Consider the following 17858-nt stretch of genomic DNA (forward strand, 5'->3'; position numbering starts at 1 on the left):
GGGTGTGGGGTGGAGTTTCCCTGAAGGCTGGCTGAGCTGAGCATCTTTTCATGTGGATAGTGTTCCTTTGCTCATCTTCCATGGAATAATGCCATTTAGACCCCGCCTTACCTACCCCTTTCCAGTCTGGAGGCTATAATTTAGACCCTCACAGTTCTGGCTAACCTCTCTACACTGAGCTGATCAGCAGCCCTGTCCTCTTTGCCCATTTTTGTTTGTTTTGCAACAAAAATGACTTTTGAACCTGGGGCCCTGCACATACTGGGCAAGCACTGTGCGATTAAGCTGCGTCCCCACCCTCCTTGTCCATTTTAAAATTGGGTTCCTTTCCTTCCTATTAAGTTTCCTTTACACAACTTAGAACAAGTCCCTTTAATTACAGTGTTTGCAAACATTTTTCCATACCCTGTGGTTTGTCCTCAATTTTTGATGGTATCCTTTACGGTGAAGCTGATTTTAGTTTTGATGTAATACAATTTATCTATTTTGTGTTGTTCTGATGCTTTTTGGTGTTGTATCTAAGAAACCATTGGCTAATCCAAGTTAATGAAAATTTACTTTTATGTTTTCTTCTTGGAAGTTTTATAGTTTTACCTCTTAATAGTTACGCCATTGATTCATTTGAGTTAATTTTTTCATATGAAGTGAGGTAAGGATGGATTAAATACTTAAATATAAAAAAAACCCATAAAAGTATTAGAAGAAAACATAAGTAAATATTGATTTAATCTTTGGGTAGATTTCCTGGCCATGGTATCAAGACAAAGCATAAAGGAAAAGCAACAGATTGGGCTATATAAAAGGTAAATGTTTTTATATTTAATCCCCAGGGCCTTGTGCATGCTAGGCAAGTGCTTTATCACCAAACTACAGCCCCAGCTGGCTGTGTGACCTTTTAAATCTTCAGTGTAGCACAATAATAGCTAGATTATGTTCAAAGACCATGGCTTTTGTTGTTGCTCAGGGTGTGAACTCTCGGAATTCTCGAAGACCTCCACCTAGTTCCGTAAATACTGGGGGCATCACAGAAATCATGGCTGAAGGAGGTGAACTAGAATTTGTTAAAAGGATAATCCATGACAGTTTACAACTTAAAAAAAGATTAAGGTAAGTAGAAATATTTGTCTCGTGTGATCCTAAAGCAACTATGTCACTTTAAGGAAAAATAATTACTGGGACTGAAGAATAAGTAATGTCCAACAGACTGTACAGATGAAGGGAGGGAAGTCCCAAATGATTGTATTGTTTCCATTAGTGTGATCCTGGGATGGAGCAAAACTGACTCAAATACGGCTTTTGATTAGAAAACAGATGGGTGCACATCTGCCCCATGAACCAGAATCATTTTGTTGCCTAGTCCTTGAAGCAGTTGAGGTTCTTGGACTCAGTTTCCTAAACAGTGACAGATGTGAGGACATTGAGCTGTCAGGAATTTAATGAAGAAAACAGATTACCAGCCATCTCCAGAGATGGGTCAGGGCTGTTGTGTTTTAAAAGCTAATTATTTTGGACAACACACCTGTCATCAAGCAGTGTTAGGTACTCAGAGCGGCTTGTCTCATGTCACTCTGCCCCCTGCCACATGCTGTTGACAGGGTAGATAATGTGATAGTGGCGCTCTCAGTTCTAGGGTTAGGGTTGAGTTTTGTGAACTAGAGAAAGTGTTTACTTGTATTTATTTTTGTGTGTGGTAAAAACATAAAATTTACTATCAAATATTTTTAGAAGGTTTCTTGAGGGAAGAGGGCATGTTGGGGAGAGTGAACTCAAGGTCTCACATTGGCAGGCACACACCAACACTAAGCTACATTTCATCCTTATATAGCAAATCTTTTTTTTTTTTTTTAATGTATAGGGTGTTTTGCCTACACATGCATGTATGTATAACACGTGTGGGGCCCTAGAAAGATAGAAGAGGATGTTGGATCCCTTAGAGTAGAGTTACAAATGATTGTGAGACTTCATGTGGGTCCTGGGAATCGAACCTTGGTTCTCTGGAAGAACAGCCAGTGCATTCAAACACTGTACTATCAAGTCTGTAGTTGAGTAGTGTTAAGGACATTCACATTGTTGTGCAGCTAATCTTCAGACCTCTTAGTATTTTCGGTTTTCATTTTGTTTTGAACCAGGGTCTCTCTACATAGCCCTGGATATCCTGGAGCTTACTCTGTAGATCAGGCTGCCCTCAGTCAAATTCACAGAGATCCACCTGCCTCTACCACGCAAATGCTGTGATCCAAGTCATGCGCCACCATGCAGGGCCAGAGCTTGTGGTTTCCCAGAGCTGCACCGGTAGCTGTCCCTGTTAGGCAGCAGCCCTGTTACTTCTCTCTTGCAGCCCCAGCCACTGTCTTCTGTCTTTGAATGTAACTGCTCTGACTCGCGCATCTATGTGAAGGCATGCAGTTGTTGTCCTTTTGTGATTGTCTGACTTCATTTAGCATAATATTTTCATGCTTCATCTATGTTGGAATCTGTCCTTTTGAAAAAAGGCAAATATTTTTCTGTTTTGGGTTTTTTGTTGTTGTTGTTGTTGTGTTCTGTTTTTGTTTGTTTTCAACAAGGTCTTGATAAAAATCCTGACTGGTACTTCCTGTGTAGCTCAGGCTGACTTGTGGTGTTGTTTCTGTCTCTGCCTCCTAGGATTATAGGTGTGAACCACCATAGCCAATTTTAATATTCCGTTACACGTGTAAACTACATTTTATCTATTCATTCATCTCATGGCAACATGTGTTGATTTTTAAAATTGTTTGGCGCTTCAGTGAGGTAGGATGAGCATGGGTGTACAGATAGATTTTCAAGATCCTATTTTAAATTCTCCTGGTTGTTTACCCAGAGGTGGAATTACTAGGTAGGGAATAATCCCCCCCCCCCTTTTGTATTTGTGTCTAAAGCTGCTTATTTTAGCCAGGTACAAGGGTATACCTGTGATCTTAGCATTTACATAGGCAGGCAAGAGGGCTGGGTCAGACTGGTGTGTATGACAGACTTTGTCTTTAAAAATGATGCTTAATTTAGAAAATTCCAAATCCACAAGTATTCTGATTTGGTAGTGTGAACTACTTAGGTACTGTGGAAGCAGCTTGAGGAGTGTGTAGAGATGGTTCAGCGGTTCAGAGCACTCAGTTGTGTAGTAACGAGGACCAGAGCTTTTGTCCCAGACCCCTCAGAAGAACCACACCAGCAACCCCAGCTGTGAGGGATGCAGAGCCACAGAAGGCTCACAGTGCCGTGATGGCTTCTAGCCTAGCAAGAAAGCACCTGCTGCCTCCCAGTTCAGGGAGAGAGCCTGCTTGAAGGAATAGGTGCGATGTGATAGAGGACACCTGGTACCCTCTTCTGGCTTCTTCATATGTACATAGGAACCCACCCTCCCAGACTCTCACAAGTACACATAAATACGTTTTGAAAAAACAAACAAAAAAGAGGAAAATAGCTTATTGGTGGTCTGCCTCTCAGAAAACTTAAAACATTACAGAAGCCCAAAACATGACTGAACCCTTTAGCTTATGGTCAGTATGGTTTGCTTCAATTGATTTCTTCAAAGACATATTAGAGTCTATTGAAGGAGAAAGAAGCTCAGGCTAAATTGAGCCTTGGGGAAAGTCTAGAGAAGTAAGTTGTTTTTCGAGACAGGGTTTCTCTGTGTAACAGTCCTGGCTGTCCTGGAACTCACTTCATAGACAGGCTGGCCTCAGACTCACAAAGATCTACCTGCCTCTGTCTCCCGAGTGCTGGGGTTAAAGGCTTGCGCTGCTAATGCCTGGCTAAAGAAGTAAATTTAAAGAAAGTCAATAGAGCACTGAAACTTGAAGAAGAAATAGGTATATATATATATGATCATTGTAGTCTATGACCATTTTGTCATCTGCTGGCTGTTGTTCCCTCCCTCCCTCCCTCCCCCCCCCCCCTCTAATTTACTTAACTTTATTTTAGGTACACTGGTGCGAAGGTGTCAGATCTCTTATAACTGGAGTTACAGACAGTTGTGAGCTTCCATGTGGGTGCTGGGACCTGAACCCAGGTCCTCTGGAAGAGCAGCCAGTGTTCCTAACCCCTGAGCCATCTCTCCAGCCACCCCCCCCCCTTTTTTTTTTTGAGATAGTCTCATTTATGTAGCTCTGACCTGGAATTTGTTGTCTAGACCAGGCTGGCCTCAAGCTTACAGAGATCTGACTGCCTCTGCCTCAAGAGTGTTGGAGTAGAGACGATTACCACCATGTCTGGTTGTGTGTTGACTTTTAGAGGGGCTGGGCCAACCCACAAAATGGGAGAAAACATAGGTTCTCTTAGGCTACAGTTTAGTGGGAATGGGGCTGTTACTTTTTAGGAGACTTTCAAATTTTAAATTTATATCCATAGAATCTTCATGTGAACTACAAAAACAAGTTTTAGCCAGTGGCTTACCTGGCCACAGGCATGCAGCTTCACAAAGTCTGGCTCCTCTGAATTCTTCTCCTTCTCAGGGATACTGCTGAGGTTTACTGCCTGCCTGCCCTGGGGTTTTTTCTTTTAAACTAATGAAATTTTTCTTGAGGGTTTTTTGTTTTGTTTAAGTTTTAAATGAACATTCTAAGGAATAGAAAGCTATTTAGTGTATTCCAGGTCTGCTTATACCTGGGTCTGTTGCAGCCCCAAAGTTGAATAAGAGGTCTAAGCTGGCTGGGAAGAGCCATTGTGCCTCTGTTGCTATAGAAAGTGTTCATTTGTCCACATAGGGCTCTGGCAGGTTTGAGAGGTCATTGTCATGTTCATACTACTAATGAACTCCGCATTCAGACTGCTGAGCAAGGTGTAGATTCTAAGGTGCTATGAAGATTTTAGATTAGAAACAAGTACCTTAGCTAGGTGTGGAATACATGCCTTCTAATTCTACCATTTGGGAAGTAGAGGTTCAAGACCAGCCTTGGCTACATGAGACCCTGTCTTTAAACAAAAGAAAGAAAAGAAAAGAAAAAATTTCCAAGTATTCCCTACCATTTGCCTCTTTTATCCATGTAAACTATTTTTTCTTGGGTTGGAGAACTGGCTTAGTGGTTAAAGCGCTTGTTCCTCTCTTAGAGGATTTAGGATCAGTTCCCAGCACCCACCTGGTGGCTCCTAACTATCTACAACTCCAATTTCAGGCGCCTCAACGGCCTCTTCTGACCTCAAAAGGCATCAGGCATGCACATGATATACATACTTGTAACCAAAACACCTGTACATGTAAAAGAAATCTTTTTTGTTGTTGTTGTTTTTGTTTTTTTGAGACAAGGTTTCTCTGTGTAGTTTTGGAGCCTGTCCTAGAGCTTGCTCTGTAGACCAGGCTGGCCTGGAATTCACAGAGATTCACCTGCCTCTGCCTCCTGAGTGCTGGGATTAAAGGCGTGCGCCACCATTGCCCGGTGAAAGAAATCTTTTTAAACATTTAAATATTATTTTTTTCTTCTTGCTCCTGAAGTCACACAGAAACTCAGAAGGCCCAAGCCATGCTCAGTAACAGCTTAGTTCATTTCCACTTGATTCTGGTTAGCAGTTGAGAGGAACTTAAAGGGTAAAAATTGTACAACTTGGTTTCACTTATGAGTGAAACTCTCTGACTTAAAAGTTTAATTTCAGACTTCCACTATCTCAGTGATCTGTACTGCAGTTTCGTTTCTAAATAGACCACATTTGCACCATGTAGCCACCCTGTGCTATATAAGATTGCAGGGGGAAAATGTAAAAGTTTATTTTTAGCCATGACAATTTAGAACTTATGTCAGTTTAAATGATGAATTTTTGAGATGAAGCAGAACATTCGGCTGCTCTGGTGACTGGAGGCCTTTGTTCTAGCAGTCTATTTATAGGTAGTAAGGTGTTGGGCTCGTAGCCATTTTCACCCCAGGCTTCTGCTTGTAACTTGCTTTTCTGCATTACAACTTAATTTAAAAATTGCCTTAAAGAATTTTCTTATTAACCTTTCCCTACTGAAATGAGACAATGTTCCTCAAATTTCTTATTGTTTCGTTTTCCATGGGTCAGTCTTCATAATGACAATTGCAGATTGGTAATCTTTCAAATAATTGTTGGCAGAGCTGGGTCCAAATAAACATAAGGCTATGATATCTCGTTTTGCAAGAATGATTGCCCCAGATGTCATATATTAGGACATAGGACCTAGTTTAAGCCCAGTTGGGGGCAATTCAAGTAAAAATTGTTCCTTACAAAGTAGAATTCTAATGACTAAAGTCCATAAACAGGGTCGTTAGAAAGATCATCATTTGTCAGTTGTCATAATAATAATTGATCTGTGGGAAAAATCAACAATGGGAAATTTAAAGAATCAGATATTGGCTGGGCTGTAGTTCAGTGATACCGTGTGTGGTACATGTTTGTACCCTGGGTTTAATCCCGAGCATTGAAAAACAGCAAAGAACAGGGTATTTGCATAGTTTCAGAGCGTCTCTGCAGAGAGTACTGACTTTCCAAGAGGACTGTGGGAAGTGTAAAGTGGAGAGGCCAGAAGGACTGCTCCCACCCACCCCATGAGCTCCTGATCTGAAAACCTGTGTCCTCACAACAGAAACAGGTACTCAGATCTAACTCATATTCTGACGTGAAAGTAAAAGACGATCAAGGAACAGTTCCAGACTGAGGAGACTAAGGAGACATGACAGATGCCTGAAGTGCACAACCCCACACTGGAGTGTGTATGCAGGGAAAATTCGGGTAGTTGTGAAAGTGAACATGCTCCAGACTGGATTATGCTCCAGTCCAGACCATAATATCATGTGCATGTTACATTTTGTCCAATTTTGATAATTGTTCAATGTTGTTACCAAAAAGAAGGTTCTTTTTAGTTTTTCCAGGCAGGGTTTCTCTGTGTAACAGCCTTGGCTGTCCTGGGAACTTGCTCTGTAGACCAGGCTGGCCTTAGACTCACAGAGATCTACCTGCCTCTGCTTCCCAAAGGCTGAGATTAAAGACATGTGCCACTACTGCCCAGCTAAAGGCAAGATTCTTGTTTGTAAAGTATGCATGCTGAAATATTAGGATTCAGGAATGTTTCATGGCTACTTCCCAAATAGTTTAGAAAACATACGTAACCAAAGACATGGGGGAACTTGCTAATTAGTAAATCTGGGTGAAGGGTATAGGAGAGTCATTTGTATTAATCTTGCAGCTCACAGGCCAGAAATTCTTTCAAAATAATTTTTTCTTGAAACTTAGCATCTCAGAGGAATTTTGCAATGCTGTAATGAGTAGAGTACTACTTTCATGATTAAAATTCTGTAATGGGTTCAAAGTCTCTTGGGTAACGAGATCTTCCTTTGTTCTTTTTTGTTCTACTTGCACTTTGATTAGTTGTCACAGGGTGTCTCTTGAGATTGAAGCCAGCATTTAGTGGTTAGGCATGTGAACATAGGAAGCTAGAAACAAGGTAGGGTGCCTGTAGTTGTCTTTGAGACAGTTTTCATGCATCAGGCCAGCCTTTGAAATCACTGTTTAGTAGAGGATTACTTTTAATTTCTGATCCTTCTACCTCTACCTCCCAAAGGTATGCACGCCTTTGTCCAGGGCTTTGTGCATGCTTGGCAAGAACTCTCCATCCCACCTTTTTTGAGACAGCCTCATATAGTCCAACTGTGGGTTTGAGACTGTCTTGACTCTGATGCTCCCCTTCCTGAGTGCTGGGGTTATAGGTTTGCATCACCATACCCAGACTGTACATTTTCTTTAAATGTACTTAACAACAAAGTACTTGGCCTTCTTCCTTCCTTCCTTCCTTCCTTCCTTCCTTCCTTCCTTCCTTCCTTCCTTCCTTCCTTCCTTCCTTCCTTCCTTCCTTCCTCCCTCCCTCCCTCCCTCCCTCCCTCCCTCCCTCTCTCCCTCCCTCCCTTCCTTGTTTTTCAAGGCAGGGTTTCTCTGTGTAGCATTGGCTGTTCTGGAACTCACTTTCTAGAGGCTAGCCTCAAACATAAATATCCATCTACCTGCCTCTGCCTTCCTAGTGCTGGGATTAAAGGCATGCACCCCCACCACTTCCTGGCTGAATTAGTTTCTTTAATTGATGATGTAATACAAGAACAATTTGAGTTTGTACTTCTGGAGTAAGTATGGTAGTTTGTGTCTTTCAAGGAATTTGTTTGAACTAGTTGTGAGATTGTATAGCAAGAGCTGTTTATGCCAGGCGGTGGTGGTGCATACCTTTAATCCTAGCACTCAGGAAGCAGAACCAGGAGGATCTCTGAGTTTGAAGCCAGCCTGGTCTACAGAGCGAGATCCAGGATAGGCACCAGAATTACACGGACAAACTCTGTCTCAAAAAACCAGAAGGAAAAAAAAAAGTTGTTTATAAGTAATTTTTCTTGGGGCTAGGGATGTGGGTACATTGGTAGGGTGCTTGCCTGGCATGCATGAATCTCTGGGTTCAATCTCTAGCCCATAGCACTGAATAGACCCAGCATGGTGGTACATGCTTATAATCCTAACACTGGGAGTAAGGTGGGGGCTGTAGGCAGGGAAATCAGAAGTTCAAGGTCAGCATAGGCTGCACAGAAAGCTGGAGACTAGCCTGAACGTAGAGAGAGAGTCTCAGTCTCTCTTTCTCTTCCTACCCAATCGCCCTCGCTTTCCCTCCTTTCTGTGCCCCTTACCATGTTTGTAGGTTCTGTGATGTTCTCTGATGATGTTACCTCTTTCCAGCCTGATAATTTGTTTTTTATTGATTTTTTTAAAAATCTAATCTTAATTATTTCCTTTCTTCTTGAATTTTTCCCCTTGATTTGCTTTGCAGATCCTACCCGCTTTATCTTCTCAACTCTCACCTATCAGCTCAGCAGGATTATTGTGCTGTTTGAGGATCCTTTCCCTGTACTGAAACTGGAAAGATGCTTAGTGCACTACATTCTGGCAGCTGTAGGACTTGCTGTCTGCAGTTCCCTTCATTCCTCTTTCTTTCTTTTAGACAGAGTTTCATCACTTTCAACAGTAGAAGGCAGTTCCCATGCTAGCTAATCTGACTGAAGCACAATCCTATATCCGTTATTATTTTTCAGGCTATTTAGAATAATCAGAAAAAATGATATACATCACTTTTTTAAAAAAATATTTATTTATTATGTATACAGTGTTCTGCCTATATGTGTCCCTGCAGGCCAGAAGAGGGCACCAGATCTCATTACAAGTGGCTGTGAGCCACCATGTGGTTGCTGGGAATTGAACCTAGGTCCTCTGGAAGAAGAGTCAGTGCTCTTAACCACTGAGACATCTCTCCAGCCCAATATACATCACTTTCACCCTTCAACCAGTTCACCTTATTTTCTCTCCACTCCTTCAGAGAAATTTTCTATATAGTCCTGGCTGTCTTGGAACTCAACTCTGTAGATCAGAATTGAGTTGAATTTACAGAGATCTTCCTGGCTCTGCCTCCCAAGTGCTGGGATTAAAGGTGTGAGCTACCACTACCTGGCTGGCATAGAGCAGTTCACAACACAAGTTCAGGCAGGATTCTGTGTTTTCTTAATATAGTGCGAGGGTATTTGTATGCCTTTCTGTTATTTTTTAAAGAATTATTTTGAGTTTTTTCTTGTTTTTATGTATGTACACAATGTTTGTGCAGGGCCTGTGGAGGCCAGAAGAGGGAGTCAGATCCCTTGGAATAGGAGTTCGTGGGTGGTTATGAGCCACCATCTGGGTGCTCAGAAACTGAACTGGGTCCTCTGCCAGACCAGCAAGTGCTCTAAAACCATCTCCGCAGGTCCTGCCTTTGTGTTGTTGACTAATGTCTGCCCTACAACCATGTGGCCCTTGTCCTATGTATGATAGATGGAGCTCATCTTCTTTGACCTCTGTCCAGATAGGTACATTTAAAGCATTGGAAAACCAAGCAGTTTACTTACTTACTTACTTACTTACCTGTTCTTTGTTTTTTGTTTTTTAAATGACTAGGTCTCACTATGCAACCTTGGCTGGCCTGGTACTTATTATGTAGACCAGGCTGTCCTTGAACTCACAGAGATCTTCCTACATCAGCCTCCTGAGTGCTGGCGTTAAAGGTGTGCTCCCACTGCCTGGCAGGTTTTTTTTAATTACTTGTGTGTGCACACATGTGGTGCCATGGTGAGTGTGTGGAAGTCAGAGCAGCTGCTCTCTTTCCACCATGGGCTCTGGTTATTGAACTCAAGCCTTCATTCACTGTGCCATTTGCCAGCCAAGATTATTTTTTTAGGTTGCCTTGGGCTTCTTTTTTTCCATTATGTGATTCAGTATTTACCTAATTTGTGCAATTTTTGTTATTGTTACTTGTAACTTAACTCAATATTTTTTGCTGCTGTTCTCATGAACGATGCTTACAACCACTTTTCATTTGTCTGATGTTTTCCCAAGGTGGTATAGCTGTATGCTGGGGAAGAAGTGCAGCCTGGCTCCACTGAAGGAAGAGCTCAGAATCCAAGGGGTAAGCTTTGTCACTGCCATTCAGGTGTGTGCTTTAGAATGTAGTTTCAGTAGGGCAGCCTTCTTTATACATAAAGCTAAATGTGTTTGAACGTGTATTTATGTTATGTGTATGAATGTTTTGTCTGCAGGTATATGTGTACCCACAAAAGTCAGAAGAGGCCACATTCTCTTCTGGCATTATGGATGGTTGTAATCTACCCTGTGAGTTCAGGGAACCAAGCTGGGACTTTTGCAAGAGCAAGAATTGCTCCTAATTGCTGAGCCATCTCTCTAGCCCAGTATTTCTTGTTAAAGATATTAAAAACTACAGAATAGTTAGTTACTTGTTGTTGTTTGTTTGTTTGTTTGTTTAGGATTTCTTTGTGTATCCCTGGCTATCCTGGAACTAGCTCTGTCACTAGGCTGGCCTGGATCTCACAGAGATCTTCATGCCTCTGCCTCCTGAGTGCTAGGAATAAAGGCGTGCACCACCACCGTCTGGCTACTTTTTCTTTATTGAAATCTGATAAATGAAAGGGATTATACATCTGCTTATGGCCAGACTTTGATTGGCTCTTGTGTTTAAAGAAGTAAACAAAGGCTGGACGTGGTCATGTCTTTAATCCCTGCACTCATGAAGCAGAAGCAGGTGGTTTCAGTTTGAGGCCACCTTGGTCTCCATAATAAGTTCCAGGCAAACCAGGGCTACAGAGTGAGACCCTGTCTCAAAACAACAGTAAACACAGGCTTAGGAGCACTGAGTGCTTGTCTGGCATACGCTTGAGGCCCTGTATTCAACCCCACACTGCTAAGGCGGTCCACATCTGTAATTCTAGCTCCCGGGAGGTAGAAGCAAGAAGATTCCAAGCAGAAGGCCAGTTTGGCCCAGGTAGCCAAGTCCTCTGTCAAAGAAATGAAGAAAAAGTACCTAAACCATTTTACAGTGACTCTAAAGAACTGTTTTAGCTGTTTGTTGTTTGACCTTTGAGACATCTATAAATTTTAATGTTTTATGAGAGGTAAAAATTCTGTATAGAGATAATCAGCTGTATATACCTTTTTTTTTTTTTTTTTAATAATGTTTGTTAACTAACAAAAAACAACCATAAGAGTTAGCAGCCAGAATCATTACTAGAAAGACTTTAGTTTGAAGGTGGGCATGGTGACATGCACTTGATTGCTAGTACTCAGTAGGTTGAGGCAGGAGGATCAGGAGTTCACGGTCACCCTTAGTTACCTGAGACCCTCTCTCAAATCAAACAGAACTTTTATATGAGATGCTGCGTTTACTGGTTTCAGGTTCCTAAAGTCACCTTCACGGAGTTCTGTCAAGGCAGGACAATGCGATGGGCCTTAGCTTGGAGTTTTTATGATGACGTCACAGTACCGGTAAGTAAAGGCTTGATTTGGCTTCTCCAAATGCCCCTCACATGATAAGCTTCCACAGATCATAAATGAACTCAATCTGTACTGTCACGGTTTCCATTTGGAGAATTTCCATTTCTCCAAATGTTTATGGCAAAATGGAAATTGTAAACAAGAGCTAATCCTAGCATCATTTAGAAGTTAGAAGTGTAGGCAGCATAGCCTGTAGGAACGCCTGGCCAGTGTAACTTCTGGTGGACATTCTTCAGTCTGTTTCTCTACCTGGCCACTGCTGCTTTCCTAAGCTGCTAGAAAGCTGTCATTGTGCTTGCAATCATTTTTCTTTTTCCTGTTCTGATTTCTCAGTTGGCGGAGGCAATACCCACTACACCATATAGCAGGCTTGTTCTGGGGCCACCTCCTCCAATGACTTGACCATTTTTGGTCTCCAGAGCTATTCTAGATGTTGCTGTCTTTGAGTCTTTCTCTGTTGCTGTAGACAGAGAGGTAGATAGATGTATGTGGGAGTGCCAAGGAATGGTTTGCAGATGCTGCCTTGTTTTTGAAAACACGAGGGTCAGATTTGAAGCTGAGCCAATTCTTTCTCCACAACTAGATGTTCTGCAGGATTGAAATTGCCTCTCTAGAGTGTACTTTCTATGGGAGTCTAGACTTGCTTCTGGACTGTGCAGTAGGGTACCCAGAGGTTAGTGTTTAATTTGATTACTAGTTAAAAAGATGCCTCAGCTTTTCATAGCTTCCTCCTCCTCAAATATTATTCTCTTGTTTTCTAGACCACTAGGACCTACACAGCAGATGGCTGAAGTCATTAGCAATGCCCTGAGCTCTGCCTGTGTAGACACAAACAGCTGTGGGAAAGGGGAGCAGCACCTGCTTCCAAGAGTGTCTTCTTAACCCGCTGCCCACAGTTTTTGACACAGCTGGGAAGAGCTGATAACGGACTTTGACATTCCCCACAATAATCCAGACACGTTCTTGTTCGCCTTCTTGGATGAGGGAGTCATCACAGATACTAGTGTTAAAGGGCAGTGTCTTTGTACAAAATCGGTTTATTTTTATTTATGTTTTTTCAAAATCAGCTTACTTAGAAAAGGAATCTATGAGCCTCCCTCTCTCCTTTTTAGGGTATCTTGTAGCCTGCATAGTTTCCATCCGTCAAGGAATGCCTCTTGCTAGGGGCCTGAGATTCCTCCCATGCTACCGAGTATTTCTCCCTTCCCACCGCTGCAGTCATCCCTAAGCTGCTAATAATGCATTCCCCAGTGTTCCATTAGCTGCACTTCAACTGCTGATGTGTGTGTGTGTGTGTGTGTGTGGGGGTGACAGCTTCTGATTTGTAGTAACCCAGCAACAGTTTCTTAGCATTGGCACCCTTGATGAAGGACTGCTTTCCCTGTGGGTAGGTCCAGGTTACTCTTGGGAGAGTTTGGGTTGACCTTCCTCTTGGTTCCCCTTCCTTCTTAGATTCCCCCAGTCACCGTTTTTTCTGGAAAACTCATGACTGACATTCCTCTCTTGCTCCTGGTGGGGTCGGGCAGGATTAGAATGCAGTTTCACTCAAGAGAGGAACACAGAATAGAACTGGTTAAGCAAGAATATTGACCTACTTCCTCACTCCCACCCTGCCTTTTATCGTGATGTACAAGTTCCTATGGCAACTTGTCTTCACTTATCTCAGGCCTACTGACTTGTTTCTGTTGGTGCTGCATGCTGAAAATTCTAATTCAATTAATTCTAGTGCTTACACTGAGCCCACTGCTGTTGTCTAGACTCATTTTAGCAGCGAAAAGACAACCTACTTAATGTTGGTAGAATTTTTGTACCATCATTTCTGACTGATGAGGACATGGGGAAGGAGTAGGTTTCACAGGATGCTGGCAAGTCACTTTTAGAACCCCTATCCCAGTTCTCTAAGTCGACAAGGTGCTGCTTCAGGTCTGGTTTGCTTTAGGAAGTTGGTGTTGGTTGAAGGGGAAGGGTAGAGGGTGACACATAGCTCTAGTAAATGGTGTACTCTGGATGTGAGTGCTGCTCAGGAACCCTGGTTCATAAAGTGTGCACAGGACTGGAGAGATGGCTCAGTGGTTACACTTGCTTCTTGCTCTCTCAGACCCAGGTTCGATTCCCAGCACCCATGTGGCAGTTCACAAGTCCAATTCCAGGGAATCCCATACCTTCTTTCAGTCTCCATGTAACAGTGCACTAAAAATAAATTTAAAGAAGAAATAGTTTGGGAAGTAGATGGATGGTTTATTGCTTATCTTATGTGAGAGTTGAGTTTTTTGTTGGTTTGGTTTTTAGTTATTTATTTAGGGGTAGGGTCTCACTATTCTGGTGCTGACTGGCCTAGAACTTGTTATGTAGATCAGGTATGGTGTTCTTCCTGCCTCTTTTTCTTGGTTCTGAGATTACAGGTAGGTATGTGCCACCACACCAAACTTTAAAATGGTTTGTGAATCAGAACTCTACCAAGGTCTAAATTAGGCTGTAAAACAGATGTAGTGATTAGGGACTGAGCTTTGAGCAGAATCAAAGTATGAGCCTTGCTGTGGTAATAACAAAGAAATCAGAAAAGACAGTTTCTTAAGTGTTAGTTTTGTAGCAAAGCAAAACACAGCTGAAACAATGTATATAAAAAATTGTACATTCATAAGTGCTGGGATGAATGATAGGGATGAGAGCATTTCAGAAAAAGAAACAGTTGGAGCTAATCTGGACTTTAGGGACCAAGATTTACCTGTTTGTTTCCTTGGCTGTTTATCCTAAAGAAGGATTTGTTGAATGTTTAAAGGAATAGTTTAGGCCTTAAGCTGAGGCACAGCCCTGTGAATAGGACATCAGTAGGTTTTGGAAGCTTTGATGTACTGCATCTAGTTGTCATTATTTGAATACACGTACTGTTTCTTTTTCATTAAACCAGGGAACAGTTGTGTGAACAGCAATACCAGCCTCTGGAGGCTGCAGAAAGTCAAGCCCCAGTCTGATTTTCTAGCCCAGACTTTAAACACTTGGATATTCATTCTGCTTACCAAGACTCTTGTCTTTTCTTGAGCCTGGCTACCATAACCTCTTTGTGCAGTCTTTATTGAAGAATCTTGGTTGTTTTTTTTTTTTTTTTTTTTTAAATACGAAACGCTTCATGAATTTGCTGTCATCTGTGTGCAGGGGCCATGCTGATCTTCTCTGTATCGTTCCAATTTTAGTATATGTGCTGCCAAAGTGAGCACTTGTTTTGAATCATCCCAACAGCTTCTCCTCTGGGAAAAATTAGAGTTCCCCTAAGTCTACTATTCTGGTCAGAGTTCCTGTCTGTGGTCTGGGCATGTAGCTCAGTGATAGAATGCTTTCCTAGCATGCACATAGTTTTAGGTTCCATCCCTCATATCACAAAAATAACAACGGCAATACTTTCTATAGATATAATATCCAGAATATAGATACAAACTTTCTAGAGTAGATGTAGAAGAGTTTCTGTTTGCTGTATTGAAAGTTACATATTGGGCTGGAGATATGGCTCAGCAGTTAAGGGCACTAGCTGCTCTTCCAAAGGTCCTGAGTTCAGTTCCTAGCAACCACATGGTGGTTCACAGCCATCTGTAATGAGATCTGGTACCCTCTTCTGGCCAGCAGGCATACAGGCAGACAGAACACTGTACATAATCCCAGCACTTAGGAGGCAGAGGCAGGCGGATCTCTGTGAGTTCAAGGCCAGCCTGGGCTACAGAGTGAGTTCCAGGAGATGCACAAAGCTACACAGAGAAACCCTGTCTAGAAAAAAAGAAAAGAAAAGAAAAAAAAAGAAAGTTACATATTGAATAGTAGAGAAGAATGAGTAAATCATTTTTTTCTGAGTAAAACAGTTTGGCTCCATCTCAGTCTCTTTGTATTGTCCCACACATAAGTTCTCTTTCTCATAGTGGTTGCCTCTGTGGCCATGAAATTTTTCGGTTTTTGTTTTGTTTTGTTTTGTTTGTTTTTGTTTTTGAGACAAGGTTTCTTTGTGTAGCTTTGGAACCTGTCCCGGAACTCACTCTGTAGATCAGGCCGGCCTTGAACTCACAGAGATCTGCCTGCCTCTGCCTCCCAAGTGATGGAATTAAAGGCATGCATCACCACTGCCTGGCTCGAGTTTTTACTAGCGTATACTCCGTGGCCCCTTAATTGATTGGTACTATCTAATATGGTAGGCAAGAGGATTGAAGATTTGAGCTCATCCTTGAGAGTTTTGAGACCAGCCTGGACTATGTGAGATCCTGCCTCAGAAACAACAACAACAACAAAATTACTTCAGTTGGGGAAAATAATTTTCTGTATTAGTATCTGTAATAAGGTGCAAACTTGTCCTAGTGCCAGGGCCTATGGAGTTGGGTTTAATACCAATTTCTTTTCTTTTATTTGGTTTGTTTGGTTTGGTTTTTCAAGACAGGATTTCTCTGTGTAGCCTGTCCTGGAACTCACTCTGTAGACCAGGTTGGCCTCGAACTCAGAGGCCTGCCTCTACCTCTCAAATTCTGGGATTAAAAGCCTGCGACACCAAATTGTAACTTTTTAAGTGTATCTTGTAGAAAGTTTTAACTTTAAAAGGATAATTTAATTACTATTGTGTTACTTTTGGTGTTTTAAGTGGAACTCTAGTCCCTCTAGTGGGTGGAGTGTGACCTGCCTAAGTCCTAGGTAGAAAGTGTGATGTGATTGGACTCCTGTGGCCTAGCTTTTCAATGTAGTGTTCTCATTGGTGCTGGTATCCTCGGCTGACAGTCTGGGCCCAGCTTCTTCCACCCATGTGATTCTCAGTGGCTCTGATCATTCCTGGCCTGTGATTTTTGTAAACGGCTGTATTTCAAGCCTCAGCAAGTGTTTCTTTTCGTATGGTCTTACTTTCTATACCTGTCTGACCTGAAACTTGCTGTGTAGACCAGTCTGGCCTCAAACTTGAGGTCCACCTGCCTTTGCCTCCCAGGTGCTGGGATTAAAGGCATGCGCCATCACCTCTCCACCCCTGCCGACCACTTAGCATATTTAATTTCAAGCAAACTGTCAGTTGATGATTTTATGTTAGGCATGTGCTTTACCATTGAGTTCCATCTCTAATCAGCCTTACTGTGTAGTAGTAATAGTGGTAGTAGTATTCTTGGTGTGGAAGCAGATGACTACCTCAGCTAGTATTCTTCAGCAGCCATCCACCTTGCTTTTTGAGATAGGGCTTCTCATTGGCCTGGGAGGCTCCCTGATGAAGTGAGGCTGGCTTGGCCGGTGAACCCCAGGCATAGTCCTGTTTTCACTGCCCTTAAGTGTACCACCATACTTTCTTTTCAATAATGTGGATTCTTGGGATCAGGTGCACATCTTCAGGCTTGTGTGACAAACACTTTGCAAACTGGGTTGTCACCCCTGCCTGTGTGCAGTTCAGTGTGGGCCTGCTTGGGGCACCACAGTTACACAAGGCCATCTATCTAGTGCTTGGAGAGTATCCATACTGGGAGCCAGAGTTGAGCAAGTGATAGGGTTGAAAGAGTTTGTAGCTGGAGTCTGAATCCTGATTCTGTCTTTACTAGTGGTGTAACTGAGCTATAACGACATAGCCTGTGTCTCAGTTTTCTTTTTGTAAAGTAGAGGACGTGGGAGAGCATTCTTCCAGAGCTGTCTCCAGCATTGGAAATAACACGTGCAAAAGCCTTTGTGTTTCATGCCTTGTGGTTGGGAACAGAAGTCCTGGAAATGTCCTTCCTAGTGCCCGTTATAGTGGACTGTATTTCGTTGTTGGGGTAACTTTCTTCTTTTTTCTTTCAGTCACCTCCAAGTAAACGAAGAAGATTAGAAAAGCCGAGGAAACCCATTACGTTTGTAGTGCTGGAGTCTGTGATGGAAGAATTATCCCTCAAAGCCTTGTCACTGGGCTCTGAGACAGTGGAAGGCATAATAGTTGTGACAACATGGATAGAAAAGATCCTCACTGATCTGAAGGTGTGTACCAAGCATATTGATGAAGTACTTATCCATAATGACCTTTACGGTTTGTTTTAATTGAAGGAGTTTGGTAAGCAGTGACAGATGATTTCCTATAA

General features: G+C 42.3%; 1 protein-coding gene and 1 non-coding gene across 2 annotated transcripts in view; one reads left to right on the forward strand and one right to left on the reverse strand.

The window, feature by feature from the left end:
* Positions 1–17858, forward strand: part of Mettl16 (methyltransferase 16, RNA N6-adenosine) — a 55761-nt gene that overhangs the window by 25510 nt on the left and 12393 nt on the right. The window contains exons 6-9 of the mRNA XM_006977372.4: positions 965–1107; positions 10357–10426; positions 11707–11796; positions 17584–17757. Coding sequence (XP_006977434.1) covers positions 965–1107; positions 10357–10426; positions 11707–11796; positions 17584–17757 — 477 coding nt within the window. The remainder of the gene's footprint in view (positions 1–964; positions 1108–10356; positions 10427–11706; positions 11797–17583; positions 17758–17858) is intronic.
* LOC121831849 (U6 spliceosomal RNA) lies at positions 14915–15020 on the reverse strand. The gene has a single exon (XR_006075452.1). It is a non-coding gene; the product is annotated as a U6 spliceosomal RNA (small nuclear RNA).

The sequence above is a fragment of the Peromyscus maniculatus genome, chromosome 8, assembly GCF_049852395.1.
Source record: "Peromyscus maniculatus bairdii isolate BWxNUB_F1_BW_parent chromosome 8, HU_Pman_BW_mat_3.1, whole genome shotgun sequence".
Lineage (NCBI taxonomy): Eukaryota > Metazoa > Chordata > Mammalia > Rodentia > Cricetidae > Peromyscus > Peromyscus maniculatus.